Raw genomic sequence first — 16,837 nt, forward strand, 5'->3', positions numbered from 1 at the left:
ATTTTGGGTATCAAGAGACATCCAATTAGCTCAGGATGTCTTTGTTTCTGTAGAGCTTTTTGAAATTTCTTTTCCTGCTATTTTTCCTCTGTTTTTTTTCCTGATGTTGAAGGACACTGCCCTTGTCTGCCTTTGCTCTGTACATGGATTTTAAATCTGCTTTTGTTTCACTATTGTTTTATTTTTTGGACACCGTCTCTTTCTACCTTTTTTTTAAGCCAACTTCAACAATTCATACATCAAAACGTTCGGCTCGTTCAGGACATTACTGCTCCCATTTATTGTCATCCTGCTGTTTATACTTTTCAACTGATATTTCTGCCTTTTTCCCATTGAAAATGAATGGACTGAATGGAAATGACTAGAGTTAGCGACCGAAAAACATGGCAGATAAAGGAAGACAATGGTTGGGAATTGCTGACTCAGCATTCCAATGACTAGAGTTAGCGACTAAAATGGGTACATTAAGAACATATTTGGAAGTTTTCATCTTTACCAACTTAATTCTTTTCCCCAAGGCGTCCATATCTTCGGACTGTGTGTGACAGCGCTGATCACCGACATCCTCCAGTTGTCCACGGGTCAGCACACCCCCTACTGGCTGGACGTGTGCAGACCCAACTTGACCCACATCAACCTGTCCAGCTGTGACGAAGCTTTTATTTTGGAGGACATCTGCTCTGGACAAGACAGTGGTCTCATCACTGCGGGGAGGTAAAGACTCTGGACGAGTGTGTGAGGAAACCAGTGTCTGTATCAGAGGAAGTGTGTGTGTCTAGATTTAGCAAACACAGGATACATTCCACTTGTTTTTTTCTCTTTTTGCTGTTGTTATGGTTACCAGCCTGAGCTCCAGGCATTTACAAACGTTTCAGTGTATTAACATGAATATTTTCTCGTTTCTTTCCTCCGTAAAACAAAGAAATCATTAAAACTGATTCATTTTTGTTGTGTGGACAAAACAAGAATTTTTTTCAAGGTTTGGGATCAACGTTTTATGGACCAAACGAAAGATAAATTGATTGTTATGAGAATAAGTGTGTCTGCAGTCTTTAATCTCGCTTCCTTCTCCTGCTCTGCTTCACACAGACACTACATCTGTGAACACAGTGAAGGAGAGTGAATGTAACTTGGTCCATTACATACAGTAACTGCTGCTCTAAAACCAAAGATAGACAAATGTGAGTGACAGAGTAAAAAGCAAACTGCAAACCTCACTGTCACAGAAACATCCTGGTGTGCAGAGACAGAGTTGGATTCTGTCGCCCGAGCATCTTAGTTTTTGCACATTTTGCCGCAAATCACAGATTTTGCGGCAAGTGCAATATTTTATCTTTTTACAATTTTTTTTTATTCTCTGTCATATTGTTGCTGCAGCTGTTGTGGCATTTTTATCCGAGTACTATTTTACCTTGTTGGCCACAATAAAATATATTTAATTGAATTTCCTCTGTGAAAACTGGCAGCTTGTTGCGTCAGTTAAGTGAAATTTCACTTAACTTAAACCTAAACGAAAACCCAATCCTAACCCTAAAACCAGGTCTTAACCCTAGTAAAGCCCTTTAAAGTTGTGGGGCTCAGACAAAATTTCCTCACAAAGACAGGATTTAAAAATTTTTTTGGACCTCACAAAGATAAAAGTAGGACACTTTAGGGTTGTGATTGGCTGACCTACATCACGATCGAGAACCACCATCGTATCCAATGTGTTCCGCGTGTTTAGATTAGCGAGCCGCAGGTGAATATCTCTGTCACCCTGCATATTTTGAGTTATTTCTCTTGTTGTGAGAGCCGCACAATAATAAGAGAGGCTGGGTATCACCTGCAGTGCTGTTCTTCAATGCAGACGGAGTCCTGTGGTTTTATCTGTTGTGAGCTAATCAGAGCTAAAGGAGCTAGCGATCTTCGGAGGTCTCCTTACTACGATTCAGGGGCGTGCCAGCTTGGTTGGTAACACTTCATACCATGCATTATGAACACCCAGTGACATTCACTCCGATCCCCTGCACTTCATCATGACTGTACTCGATCCTCGTCATAAAGATCATTACTTGGATGTGGGGAGTGATGTCGAGAAATAATCCAGGCGGCTTTGGATAAAGAGAGCCCGCTTGGAGGCGCAGAAGTGCACAGCGGACCTCACAAAGACATAAGTTGGACACATCATAGACTAAATGCATTCCATAGCCCCTTACCCTAACCTTAACCCTCAAATGCCTAACCCTTACCCTTACGTAAACTAAACCCAGGTCTTAACCCCCAAAACCCCTTTCAAGTTGTGAGGACCATACAAAATGTACTTACTTTTCCAAAGTGTCCTCACTCCCTGTGATTTATACATTATTTTGGTCCACAAACAAAGCCTTGTCCTTAACCATAACCAAAACCACAGTGTTGATGACAGAAAAGGCCCTAAAGAAGTCACAAACACAAGAACACACACAGAGTTTGTTTGAAAGTCACTTCTCTGTTGCAGATGAATATTCATCGTCGTCCTTTGTTTGTCAGAACATGATAATTAGCATAAAGAACACTGTGTTTTTCCCTCTGTTTTTTTGTTTTTGTTTAAAAATTAGGAAGTCGTTTCCCTCCCAGCATGCAACATTGGCTGCCTTTGCTGCTGTCTACATCTCAGTAAGTGGCTAACATGCATGCTAACATGCACGCTAACATGTAGGTACAGTAGAAGGAGATATTTCATAAATTACTGTGTCTTTATTTGTAGATGTACTTTAACACAGTTCTGACCGACTCGGCCAAGTTGCTGAAGCCTCTGCTGGTGTTCTCGTTCGTCATGCTGGCCATTCTGGCTGGGCTAACGCGGATCATCCAGTTCAGGAACCATCCGGTGGATGTTTACTGCGGATGGATCCTGGGAGCCGCCATCGCCGTTTACCTGGTAACTTGACACTGAGTCACAAATATAGAAATATTGGAAACCATTAGCTGTTTTTGTTTGGCAGTGGATGATATATTTAAATATGTTATAATCCCCGCTCGACACTTGAGGACAATTGGTCAGATCTGAGTCCAGAATTGGTCCTTCCAACAATCTTGGGTGCCTTCTGATTTTAGGCTGATTTGAACAGATTATCTGGCCAAATTATCCTGTAGTGTGAGGGGGGTTAACGGAACGTCATCGGACACATCAGAGTCTTCTCAATTTCCGAATTCGTAGGTATTAAACATGTTTGATATTACGACTGAACATCACTTGGGGATGTGAGCAGAACCTGACAAAAACCAATGAGGGCGAGTTGACTTTTGTTTAGAACCGTAACTTGTACAAGAACAAGTTAATCCGGCTTCTCAGCCATGACTTCATCCACAGTTTTATATTCTGAAGTCATGTTAAGTCACGTGTTTCTGCAAGATCCCAAATCTCTGGAAATGGTTGGATTAAACCAGCCAAGTGTGTGGTCCTGCGTCTTGACTGGATCGTCTAGTCCAGGTTTTTTCAGGATTAAAACTTTGAAAAGTTCACTGTGTCTGTGGTCTCCTTGGCAGCCTAAGATGTGGCAAAAATGAATGGGACCTGTTTTGGATTTCACCGTCAGAGTTCACTGCCACTGTAATTCCATGGAGATCAACTTGTATGTCTCAAAACTTAACAAACTGAATATATATGGAGGTTGAGTGGCTCAGTGGTTAAGACCGGTACCCTGTGTGCGAAATACATCATGGTCGCAATGGTCGCAAACTGGACTCCACCCCTGGCTGATTGTACTCAATTCCATTGTAAGTCGCTTTGGATAAAAGCGTCTGCTAAATGACATGTAATGTAATGTAATATATATCTGATCCCCCCCGCGTGCTTTTTTATGTCAGGAGCTCTTTTGTCACCATGATAAAAAAGAGGTTAACACACATTTTTCTCGCAGATTACAGGTTATTTTATTGTTGCATCATTATGTGTGTGGGTCACTTCAGCTCAATGGGCTGAATGGAGATCGTTCGATGTTGAACTATTGTGTAGAAAGTGGTTGATACTCACACAATTTACCTCCCACACACCATCATCTTCTTGCCCACACACACACACACACACGGACCTCTTCAGCTGCCCACACTCTTGTTTCTTCTGTCTCTTCCTGCATAAGAAACACTGGCCACAGATATGAGTTTTCTTCTCTTCATCATCTACGGCGTGTTAGTTGACAATATCATCATCATCATCTCTCAATCAGAGGGAATTAAACGTACGGCTCGCGGGCCAGAACCGGCCCACCGGAGGGTCCAATCTGAATGTGACACTTTATTTTTCAGTTCCAGATACCTGTGACTAGATGTTTTGTGCCTTTTGTCGCTGTGATCAGTAAGTTGTAATGCATGTGTGTAAATGGACAACTTAGGCATAATATTGGTGAAATTGCACTTATTTTGTAAAAAGATACTTCATTAAATGTCAAAACAAAGGGAAACAACTGGTATTTATGGTAGTAGCATAAGACAAGACAACATGTAGGAAAATGGCGTTTATTAATCATGAAAACCCATCAGTTGCACAAGAAAAACTCGCAAACGGGGAAGATTGAAGATGCACAAAACACGTTTTAGTAGGACTTTGATTTGAATTGCATACAAACCACTTCCATATGTGATTTACATCAGATTTCATGTTTTTTCCTTTTTAGGCTTTTAAAATACTCACCAGATAAAATCTGAATATGCAAAGTAGTCTAATCAAGGTCATTAACGCTTGTAATTACCCTCCTGTTCTGCACAAAACTGAGGCACATACGGATCAACAGCATCAGAGAATGAAAAATATGATCTGCGTTCGATTGCCATACTTTTATACAGCAATTACCTAAATGCTTCTTTATCCTCCTGTGAATAAACTGCAGTAAGAGGAGGAGGAGGATGAGGAGGAGGATTAGGAGGTGTAGAACCAAGAAACTAACGTCACTGCAGCTGCTACTTGACCTTCTGTGTCTCACCGTGCGTGTGTGTGTGTGTGTGCGTGCGCAGGGTGTGTACGCGGTGGGGAATTTCCAGCCGAGTGAAGATCGGTCCAGAAGTCGACCGTCTGCCCCCATCCTGAGAGAGCCCCCGCCCTCATCCTTGCCCAATGTCAGCCAAGTAACAATTAGCAACAGCCATCAAGGTAAAAAAAGAAAACATGACTGGTGTCTCACTGACATGCTGTCACTGCCATGACAACGAGACACGAGAACACAGTTCATACAATCAAAAATGTGAAAAAATTAGAATTTTTGCTCATAAACAGCATTTTAACTCTTTAACACCTTGCCTCAAAATGTCTGCCTGGAATTTTACACTTATTTTAACCATAAAAGGGACAGAAAATGTCCTGTGATTAAGTGCTTTTGCCCATTTTTACAGAAGAACTTTTGTGTATATTTGATGACACAATAACACTTAACAAAAAGGCTCTCCTGAAAAAATCTTTGCCAGCGTAAATCTATGACAGCGTTAGAGTGTGTTTAGTGCTTTATCTTGGTGTTAGACAGCATTTTCTGACTGTAAATTGAAGATCGCAAACACCTCACTCTCCTGCACCAAAGCCCAGTGAGAACATTGGCATTTATAGTTTGTGGGGACACAGGAGCTGCTGCTCCACTACTGACACATTTATTATGTTTTTGTCATTGAACGCGATTTGAATTAAGGATTTTTAAACATCTAAGTCACAAATTAACAGTGCACTGATGTGAACCTTAAAGGGAACAAATGCTTGTCACTGATAGGTCACCACACTCTGGCTCCCAGCCAACCAGAGCCCATCATCACCCGGACCTCGTCCCACACTCTGGTCCCGGAACAAACTGGGCCCATGCTGAAGCGCAGCGCCTCCTACCGAGAGCCGTCTCTGTCCAATCTGAAGAGAGCCAGTGCTGAGGTGGAGGTGATCACGCCGTCCAGTCCTCTCGGCAACCACGACAACATGGTGACGTTCAGCAGCAGCACACTGCCACGGTAACCGTTTAATCTTTATTTATAATCTTTAATTAGACGTTTGTCATCCAGGTAATAGTAAAACAATAAGACGACTATTCTTGTTTCCGCACGTAGAATATGCAGCATTTGTTTCCCACTTCTAATTTTAACAGCTCAGCAAGAGACCGTACCGTGTTGTCCCACTCCTACCAAGTTATTAGGTCTCTTGTGTACCCAATAAAATGGCTGGTGACTTTAAATCTCCTTTGCTGCCTCCTCCAGGTCCCACGGAGGCTCGTCACTGGAGGAGGGCCGCATTCCCCGGCGCCATGCCGCCATCCATGCCTCAATGGACTCCACTCGATCCAAGCAGCTCCTCAGCCAGTGGAAGAATAAGAACGAGAACAGAAAGCTGTCCCTGCAGGCCATGGATGGAATAAGACCGTCCTCCTTGTCCTCACCTCAGAGGAACATGGAGCTGCGCTGCTCCTCAGAACCGTCTGCCATGGGCCTGGAGGCAGAGCTCCGGGCCGGAACCCACCTGCCTTCAATCAGTGCCCAGGAAGCAGAGCTGCGTGCTGGGGCCCACATCCCAGCTCAGTACATGAAGCTAGCAGCAAGCTCCGTCCCCATGGCGAACCATAATCACATGGCTCATAATGGCAGCACTGGATTAGTGGGTGGGGCCAGAGTGTCTCTCCAATCCCGGCCTGGATCCTCCCAGCTGGTTCACATACCTGAGGAGGAGAACCCCACCTGTAAGGACCAGGAGAGCGAGTCAGAGGACAGCATCATGGACGGCGGTGGATCAGTGAGGGAAAAGTGGCTGAGAGTGGCCGAGAAGACCACACTGCCCTGCAGGCCGCTCAGTGCCGGAGGACAGCCTCGACTCATGCAGGTAAATACGTGACGTGATTTTGCATGATTGCGTGGTTCATGTGGCTAGATCCTTGGATGCCTTACTTACATGACTGTACACAAGCAGCAAATTGCTAGAGCTAGCTAACTGCCACCAAATAGCTGAAATGGACAAGGCTGTTCTCCCCCTTTAGCAACATGAGCTACTAAGCTGGACCATGACAGAGATTGGGTTAGCAGTTTCCATGTGAATGCAGAAAAATCTTAAAATATAACGGTGTTTACGTTTGAGGGAGGTAGAAAAGTGGGCAGATCAATAAAAGGTTAAGGCAAACATTCAGATAACAAATCATGTGAATGCAACGGCGTTCCACCTTAATATAAACGGAGAATGGAAGATGAGGAAAGAATGTGGACTGGTGAAGTACGATATTCTTCGACTTGAGTGCAAGAAGCAAATGTTACTACAATAATAGATGGATTGGTCTTGCTTGTCGCTTTTCATCGTCTAGTAGCACCTCCCTCCTGACGTTTGTGCCACCTCCTGATTGTCTTGGTTGATTAACAGCAGTGGAGGGAAACACACATAGATTTTCTTTTAACAAAAAAATCTTTTAAAATTTGGGAACAGAAGCTTAGCTACTGCTCTACTAACTTGCAATAGCTGCCTCTAGCACCAGAAGAGCGAGCCCATTAGTTAATAATACTTGAGTATCCCAGCAGAGTATTTTCTCTTCCAGGTGATAACCTTATCCAAACAGCAGGGTTTGCTTCACTCCCCTCGGTCAGAAGATGGTGGTAGCACCGTCAGCTGCACTGGATCCATCAGGTACCGAGCCCTGATGGACCAGGACCCATCGCCACCTGCCTCCACCACCGGAGCAATGGGAGGAGGTCTGTATGTCGAATAATATTCCATACTATAACAACATTAGACACATTTTATCTAATGTATAGCTACAGCTATATTATTTAGATATTTGCCTATAACTAAGTTTTGCAAACAATAATCATTAAAAGTATCGCGTGTTGAAGGGAACACGTGGACATCATCAAGATGAGGATTATTGTTGGTAGTTGAAGATCATCAAACGATCATTCATCTGTCCTTTTCTTTTAGGAGGAGGTTTGGAAAGAAGTGGCAGTATAGTCCGCGTTGAAGCCCACCCAGAGTCAAGGTCTAACAAACCAATAGTGAAACCTCCGAGCACTGACGGAAGTGGCTCCTGGCGATGGAAACCGCCAGATCAACGGCCATCTCTCCGACAGTCAGCATTTGCCCTCAATGACCTTAACAGGCACACAGACAGCTGTGATTCGCTGAGGGATGGAGGGTCAGTGGATGGACGGAGAAGCGTGACAGGGACTGAAAGTGAGAACGAAGGGGGAGGAGAAGGAGGAGAAGGAGGAGGAGGAGGGGCATATATAAACCACCCACATATGATACACCCTATACATCAATTACATCAGCCGAATAACTACAACAACCCAAATAACTACAACAACCCAAATAACTACAACAACCCAAATAACTACCAGCACCCCAACTTCAATCCCAATAACCCCAATTTTAACAATCCTATGACCAACTTCAACCCAAATTCCAGCAACTCCAATATGCCTTTCAACCCCAATTCCATGTTTGCACCTCCTTTCCACCCCCACCCTCAGGCCCTCACTACCATCAGAGTCACCCCAGTGGAGGGCACGGCTGCCAGCAGCGACGGCGGCTCAGACTGCCAGTCTGTGGCCTCGTCCAGCCGGGAATCGACCCTGAGGAGGAAGAGCAGCTCCAACACCGTCCAAGTCCCCGATCGAGGTCCCACCCCCGACCTCCACAACAACCACCGTCTCTGTGATGACAGCAACAGCCTCGACCAGGAGAGCAGCAACCGTTTCCATGAACATCTCAGAAGTTTTCAAGAAAACCCCATCCACCCCGGTCACCCCGGACACCCCGGACACCCTGGACACCCCGGACACCCCAGTCACCCCGGTCACCCCGGACACCCCAACCACGCCAACAGACAGTTCCAAGGGATGTTTGGTCGTCCCAGTCCTACACCTCCCCCGACCTTGCCCCGCCCCATCTTGACACACACTCCACCTCCTACTCTGGGGTTGGCTTATAAGGAATGACACCCATGATAGTTGTCCGACTCAGCTAATTCTAACAAAAGCAGTGGAGAACTTCTGTCTGGACCAACAATTACATGAAATTCGGTTAGATCTGTCTACAGAGCAGCATTAGCTGGTAGTTCCAGCCACACATTTCCAAAGTATTTGTCCCACTCCACTGGTTCATCTAAATAAAGCTCTGTTTCCACCAAGTGGTCCAGTTGTTTAGGGTACCAAATTAACCAATCCATTTTGTTCCACTTTGTGGCACCCTCCAGTATGGGTTTCTAGCACAGCGATCTAGCGCCCCCTAGCACCCCGCTAGACAAAGTGCAGTCCGTTGATATGTCAACAGAAAATCGACACTTTCAGGTGCATTACTGTTCTCAAACAAGTTTGTCTTCTTGCGGAGAACAGTAACATGCCAAAAAGAATGAGAGTTAATATTGGATGCCCTACATTACTGTCCTTTCTTTTTCTTCTATACTTCTTCTTTGTTGCATTTATTGGTGGGCTACACTGTGTCATGCTGGTATGATGTCACGCTAATAACGTAACTAATGCAGCTATTGCCATTCGGGCTACACACAGGGTTTACCATTCCAAAACGGTTCCACACAAGCTGAGCTGAGCTACCACTTGGTGGAAAACGCAACATGTTTTGCTAGGAGATCTACAAAAGGTTTTAGATCCAGTTTGGGCAGTTAGCCCTGCACCACTTTTTTTCAAAGGGCCAAGAAGGAAGGATTATATTCTGGGTAATATTTTATCTTTCTTGTGGATTTTAAATTTTTAATTTTGCTCTGCTGAAGAAACCAGACAATGTTTTTGTAAATCTTAAAAAAAGGCTGGAAAAAGGACTACACGAACTGCTGACCTGGCCAGGAATAAAAAACTCCGGCACCTACAGCTACCAGAGAGGATGGATTCAGCATCAAAACTCCGCCTCCTTCTCCTGCATCTTCTGGGTCAGTTTTGAATGGGATGAAATTCCTAACATCCACAGTTATACCGTACAATATATTCTGAGCTTTCCTACTGTTGTCCAACACAGTTAAACGTATTGTTATGTAAACTTTACAGTGTAAACCACATGGCATTAGATTACGGAAGTTGCATTTTAATCTTAACTGTGTTTGTACACATGAGAGTGTGGGGACACAGAGGGGTTTTCGGAAATTAAACCCACGGTTTTAATTGTGTCTGGGCTATGAGTGGGTCCCATTTGGCCAATAACAGATTCAGATTTCCATTGTGCTTGAATATAGTGCAACGTATAGTCTATTTTTACATAGTGGGTTTCATTAACATAGTGTAATAACTGTGTAGTATCTGTACTGATCACTGACACATGCGAGTCATTAGAACAAACTCTACGTAAGTCTGACAGGCACCGTTTTTTTGGTTTATTTTACCAACTCATCATGTTTCACACATTAATGAGTAAAATTATGATTCAATAGTAGAAGAAAATCTTGCAGTTCTTGCCAAAAGGTTTGCATTATATATGGGAAATTGTCCCAAATTTACAAAAATGTAAAGTAACAACAAGAATAAAATATATTTATCATTTAAAAGAAAAACATGCCTGATAATGTTGGCTGGGCTTGGCTCCAGTCATGCTGCTCTATGTATTATATAGTATTATTAAGTATTATATGGTATAGTTTTTATTTATTCCATACGGTATAAAAACGCACACACCTACAAAGTTATTTATCAAGTTAAAAGTAATTTTATGCGCATTTTCAATACAATACTTTATAGTATAACATAAACATATAACAATATATCTTAATATTACAAAGTAAAGACGATGGATTTACAAAATGCCATAATATGGCTTTCTACTTTTCACAATCACATGACAAGAATGAAGTCATAGTTTGTTTTTGTTTTTAATGTTAAGCCATTTTTGAGAACAATGTCCGTTTAGTAATATATATTTTTTGACATTTCCAGACAATCAAGCATAATTATTCATTATTGAAGCAAAAGATAATTCTGGATGTTAATGTGCATTTTTCAAGTATATAGTTGCTTCAAAGCCTCGGCCTGATGTGACAGCCTGTTTTCTTATCAATTACTAGGAGTACAAAAGTATTATAAAATATTAATACAACAATTTTATTTTTATCCTTGCAGTATTGCTCGTTTCACTGAAAATGAGAACTTATGTATCATAAGGGTGACTTTTTTTGTCTTATTATTTATTTCTTCACTTAATGTGCTTTTATGATAATTCTGCTATAAACACATTTTTCAGTATGTTTTTCAGTCAGACACAAAACACCATACGGACATTAATTATCATTGTTTTTCACCTTGTGTATACATTTTAACTTTTTTCCCCACATGCCCAAGTGCCATGTGGCTGTGTTCTTGTCACACAGAAATACTGTGTTCAGAGTTTTGATCGCCTGACAATGCAAAAAAAAACCTTACTTCTGGATTGTGTATAAATTGATAAAGCACAATTACTACAATTTTTATTGAACCAAAATTCAGTTAGTAGAGATGACAATGTTAATTGCATTGTAAAGAATATAAAGGTTTGAGGTTGTGTTACACTTTACAAAATCCTATTTCAGCCATTTAATACTTTTATGGTCGACCCCCTCAACCAAAGCTGCTCCACCTGCCTAACGCGTTTGCAAATATTTTCTCATGACATCAGTTATTATTATTATAATAATATAAGATATGAAGGACTATCACAAATATAGTATTTTCACAGAAGTTTGTTAAACTTTTTTCATACAAAATTTTACATTACATACATATCCCGAGCTAGGACTTTGATAAAGCAGTTTAAAAAAAGTAATAATATATGTAAATGAGTTGTACTTGTAAAGACTTGGAATCAGATAAGTGTATATTGGTAAGTAGATGAGTGAAATCCTAGAAATGTAAAAGGCATGTATCAGTGTAGCATGGTTTTTCATTGCAATACATAAAGAATACTTATGTCTTAATTTTTTTCACTTGAGAATAGTTTAATTGTGGACGATCAGCAGAGATGCGTGTGATACAAAAAGATTATTGTGAAGTGGAAGTAATTGTATTAGCGAGGAAAACACAGAAAAGTGTATAATCAATAGTCAAACGTGCCGGACAGACCGTAGAGAATGTTCATAACTTGTCTGTGGGTGTTGATATTGTTGATGACATCTGATTCAATATTCTTTTATAATATGTTCATTTTAAAATCATGGTTAAGATGGATCATGAGTTGGATGAGTTGCACAAGAGAGATGAAGTAGATTCACAGGATCTCTAAACAAATGCACCACTGCAGAGAGAAGGATGCTTCATTGGAATCAAGCTTCAAAATACAGTAATTACATTGACAGGCTGTCACTGTGCCTGATCATTACTGTCACAAAAAGGGGCCCCATCGCCTAAAAATCAGAAACTAAAAACCCTCTTTTGATGATTTTTGGACGCACGCTTGGTCCTAGAATTATCATTTGACTGTACAGCAATGTGATGTACTAATATAACAAATATAAAGTGTTATTTTTTTTATGTATAAATCTTTTCTAGACACAACAGAATGAAGGCAACGTTTGTTTTTAGAGATTTTATCAAAGGGTTGCTGGATCAAAATACTTGCCAGGTCATGGTCTGGGGTAACCCTGACCAAGGTACCCAATCCCCATTGCTCATTGTGAGTAAAAAAAAGAAAAAAGAAGAAGAAGAAAACAGCACTTTAAGAAACACTCAAACCATCTCCGTTTGGCAGCAACACCAAGCCTGAATAAATGGGAGAGTTATGTTAGGAAGGGCATCTGGTTTAAAAAAATCTCTACCAAATTAAATATCAGTCACAACAGAATGGGTTCAGGTTTTTTCTTCATCTCTAAATAGCTAGTCGCATTGTTAGCCTTAACTTTTTTAAATCTGGATTACTCATTTCACCCAGTTTTCCCATCTCTTCTGTCACAAGAGAATGAAGGCCTTGTCTTTATCGCTTGATAGCTAGCTTGTTAGCTATCTTGTTAGCTTTTGCTTGTTAATGCTTAATTACTCCAAGACTGTGTTGTCTTCAGCACTGTTAGCGTTAGCTTGTAAACACAAACTTTTCTAATTCAGGACACATTTCAGACAGTTTTACTCCATCTTTTCAGTCACAAGAAAATTAATCTCTAGCCAGCTAGCTGCATTGTTGACTTTAGTTTGTTCAGCCTGGAATACTCCCCCCAACACTTGTTTGTTTTTCAATATTTATTTTACTCAGTTTCTAGTTGCAAAATCACAAAAATGCAGGCTTTTTCAGTATCTCTACTCGATCTACAGTATCACAGTGTTGCTAGCTAGCATTAACTTTAGCTTGTTAACGCTAAAATACTCATTCAAGACTTGTTTGTGGCCTTAACAAGGACATTTAAATTCAGCTCTTTGTAAATGTCTATGTAAAATAAATGATTATATTTGCTTAAGTTAGTTTTGGGCCAGGTGCATAGCCGTTTATTCGCTTATTACTTGCATACAAAGGGAATGTGGGTCGATGTCGTCAGTTGTGCTAGCAGCTAAAGAGCTAGCATTCATACTACCTATATTGTTACACAATTATGGGCTTGCTGGTTTTGACACAACTGCATATATACATATACATATATACACATACATACATATATACACATATATGTATATATGTATGTATAATTAACCAGCTGGTGAACGTTTGTTGTAAAAATATCAGATAGACTGAATGTGTGCAACTAACAGATATTTAATACCTTTGTGATATTTATAATAACCAATGTTATTTTGTCTTATTTCCCTTTCATTGAACCTCTTTATTGATATGACACAGTGCATAGATATATTTTGAATTTGTGTATGTGAAAGAAAACTTTTTTTATATCTGTGTAACATAACGTTAACCTACAGTGAGGATGAGAAGGAAATCAAATATGACTGATGCTGGCATTTCTAACTGTGTTAATGAACCAGCTGCTGGAATTTGGTTCATTTTGTACAACTCTTGTCTGCGGGACTCACAATTGTCGAGCTGCTCCAAAAAACACTCACCAAAACAACAGCAGCACTTTTTTTTCTCACAGAAAAACTATGAAATGGTTGCAAACTGTACAATTAGCCGCTTTATTTTGGAATAACCCTGTATTTATTTATTTATTTGTAATCTCTCAAGGGGAAAATACACTAAATCGCTCTCTGTCCGATGATCTACAGTCATTGTTGCACATGAAGCACAGAGCAGCGGTCACTTTGTTAGCTTAGCACTGAGACTGGAGTCTGAGACAAAACTGCACACAAACAGAAATTCAACAATGACTTATCTAAGTGTTTGAACAGGGTATGTAGACACGGACAGGCGTTGGTGTATTTTCCACAATGTTGCATTATTTCTTCAATTTGATCTGATTTAAATTTTAAGCAGTGATACTTGGAAAAAATGTCTTATTGGATATTTGGTGTATAGGTTTTCCATGTGTCAAGTGTATTATCAATCGAACACATGACATTACTGGTTGTTTGTAATGACAACAGTTAAAAAGGTTTGCTGTTTTATTGCTGTAAATAGTCATTTGTATCTTTATACTCATCGGTATATAAATCCCGCATCTGAACCCAGACTGGATGGTTTGGGTTGTTAGCTTGATGGGGAGAATGCTAATGTTTAGCATAGACTAGAGGTTCTCAAACTTTTTATACCAAGTTACCACCTAAGAAAATATCGGCCTCTCTCAGTGACACCGTTATTGCCGACGGTAAAAATACATTGGTTTAAATGGACCTTTCACAGGAGGCAGAATTATTCACAATAAGATCATTTTTTTAGTTATTTGTTTCATTTTCTACACACACAAAATTCCTCATCTCCACTCCCATCACATACCCTGGTATATACCGTAGAACAGTGTTTCTGGCCTCCAAGTACCACCGGAGGAAGTTTGTGTACTACTGGTACACGTGCCACAGTTTGAGAACCAAGGGCATAGACTAATGCAGAGTGTCCATCCAGTCACGACCTTAACAGACACCAGCGTTCCTGCCAGGCCACCCACTGATTTGTACGTTACTGTTGGCTGTTCTTTCCATTAACTAACATCAAAAAATCCATTTCTGGTTTTCAGTGGACTGAGTGCAGGCCTCACATCCGTTTGGTATTGTACAGGACTTGCTTAAATCTTTGATATGAAGTCACTCTCATGTGAAATTTATGGGATTGTGTGAACTTCTGAACTGTGGCAACAGCGGTTTCTGAAGCCACCAATGAAAACATGAAACCTCCCGATATTAGGATTCTCATATTTACTCCACTACCACAATAATCAACTGTAGTGTTTCCTGCCTTTTTGAAGATAATAATTCATTATTTACACAGACCAGTTTTTCTTTGCAGCCCTGTGTGGGACAGGTTGACACTGGTGACACTGCAAGTTCCAGTTAGCTGTGAAAATAAGATCTCAGTTTCTCTGCACGCACCCGTAATCCAGGGACAATGAGCAGTGACCGTACAACAATGCATCACAGAAACTCTCTCAAATTTACTTTAACAGAATGGTGGTTAATATGGCAGTGTCACCAATGAGTTTAGTCAGTTGTTTAGTAATAAAATAAAATAATCAGTACCATCACCATGACAGTCCCAGTGGTACAATCTTAGGAAAATAGACAACATCTCAAACATGTTCAGAAACCGAGCTGCTGCTTCAGTTCTTAAGTGGTGTCATCAAGGTCTATTGTTGTCATACTCCAGTATTTATTATTTATTTTTGTATTCTGTATTCGTTTTTTGACTTGTTCATCATTATTGGTGAACACTAATTCCTAAACCCCAACCTCATCATCCAAGTCAGTCTCACTGTGGCTCTTCCATGGACATGTTTGTTGTGGTCACACTGTATCTCTGAAAATGTGATTTACTGAGACAGATTTAGGTTTTATTGTACATTTAAAAAGGTTTTTAGTAGTCATTTTCCACACCGTTTCATAATCTAGTATACATGAAAAATGTATCATGAATGTCTGTTAACCCCCAAACTCCGCTGCCTCTCTTTCATTCTGTACAGGATTTTTTTAAAAGATGTAAGATTTTTGACTTAGTGGTTTTGAAAGTTTTGATTAGACTCCTGTTTTAGTTGCGGAACCTGCTGATAGTCACAGGAAACATCGTCACCCTAACAGACATTCCAAATATTAAAAGGCAAAAAAAAGCATCATTCTGTGATTGTTGTTGATGCTTTGACTTGTTTTTTTTCATCTGGACAAACTGGATTGAGTAATGTTTTAAAAGGCGTTCTTGAAGATATTAGGAGTGGAATTATTTCTGTGTGTCATGGTCTTTCAGCCACTGGGACTGTGTGTGTGTGTTGGTGACTCACTGCAGTGTGAATGAGTGAAACATGTGACTGATTTGGACTGTGAACACTCACACCAGTGACGGTGACAATGAATAATGGCTGACATCCTACACTTTGTATTCCAGTGGTGTCTCTGTAACACAATAAAAGTTTGATATCAGCGTTGCTGCATTTTGAGTATTTGCTATACTTTGTATATTGACTCTGTGACATTTATGTGACAATTTTATCTATCTATCTATCTCTCGGATTAAGCAAAGTTAGTTTGCTAAGAATCTTTCTATCTGAATATCTAGCAAAACTAGTTAGCTAAGGATCCATCTATCTGATGTTCTAGCAAAGCAAGTTAGCTAAGTATCTATCTGATTATCTAGTGAGGCTAGTTAGCTAAGTATCTATCTATCTATCTATCTATCTATCTATCTGAGTATCTAGCGATAGTTAGCTAACTTGCAAAGCTAGTTAGCTAAGTATCTATAGATCTGAGTATTTATATCAGTCAATAATAATGTCTGATATAATGTCAATTAGACATCCCTCAAATCTTTATTTATAATTTGGTTCCTATGGGTTGCCTACATTGTGTATTACTACTGCAGTAGAGCGGGGTAATGTGGGACACCGGG

General features: G+C 40.5%; 1 protein-coding gene across 3 annotated transcripts in view; it reads left to right on the plus strand.

Moving 5' to 3' along the window:
- LOC131461115 (phospholipid phosphatase-related protein type 4-like) overlaps positions 1–16,371 on the plus strand; it is a 30,206-nt gene extending 13,835 nt beyond the window's left edge. For all 3 annotated transcript variants that reach the window (XM_058632132.1, XM_058632123.1, XM_058632138.1), the window contains exons 4-11: positions 519–714; positions 2,577–2,634; positions 2,726–2,899; positions 4,972–5,107; positions 5,712–5,940; positions 6,184–6,799; positions 7,500–7,653; positions 7,880–16,371. In XM_058632132.1, coding sequence (XP_058488115.1) covers positions 519–714; positions 2,577–2,634; positions 2,726–2,899; positions 4,972–5,107; positions 5,712–5,940; positions 6,184–6,799; positions 7,500–7,653; positions 7,880–8,898 — 2,582 coding nt within the window. In that variant the 3' untranslated portion in view covers positions 8,899–16,371. The remainder of the gene's footprint in view (positions 1–518; positions 715–2,576; positions 2,635–2,725; positions 2,900–4,971; positions 5,108–5,711; positions 5,941–6,183; positions 6,800–7,499; positions 7,654–7,879) is intronic.
- Positions 16,372–16,837: the final 466 nt, after the last annotated feature.

This window comes from Solea solea, chromosome 1 (assembly GCF_958295425.1).
Source record: "Solea solea chromosome 1, fSolSol10.1, whole genome shotgun sequence".
Taxonomy (NCBI): Eukaryota; Metazoa; Chordata; class Actinopteri; order Pleuronectiformes; family Soleidae; genus Solea; species Solea solea.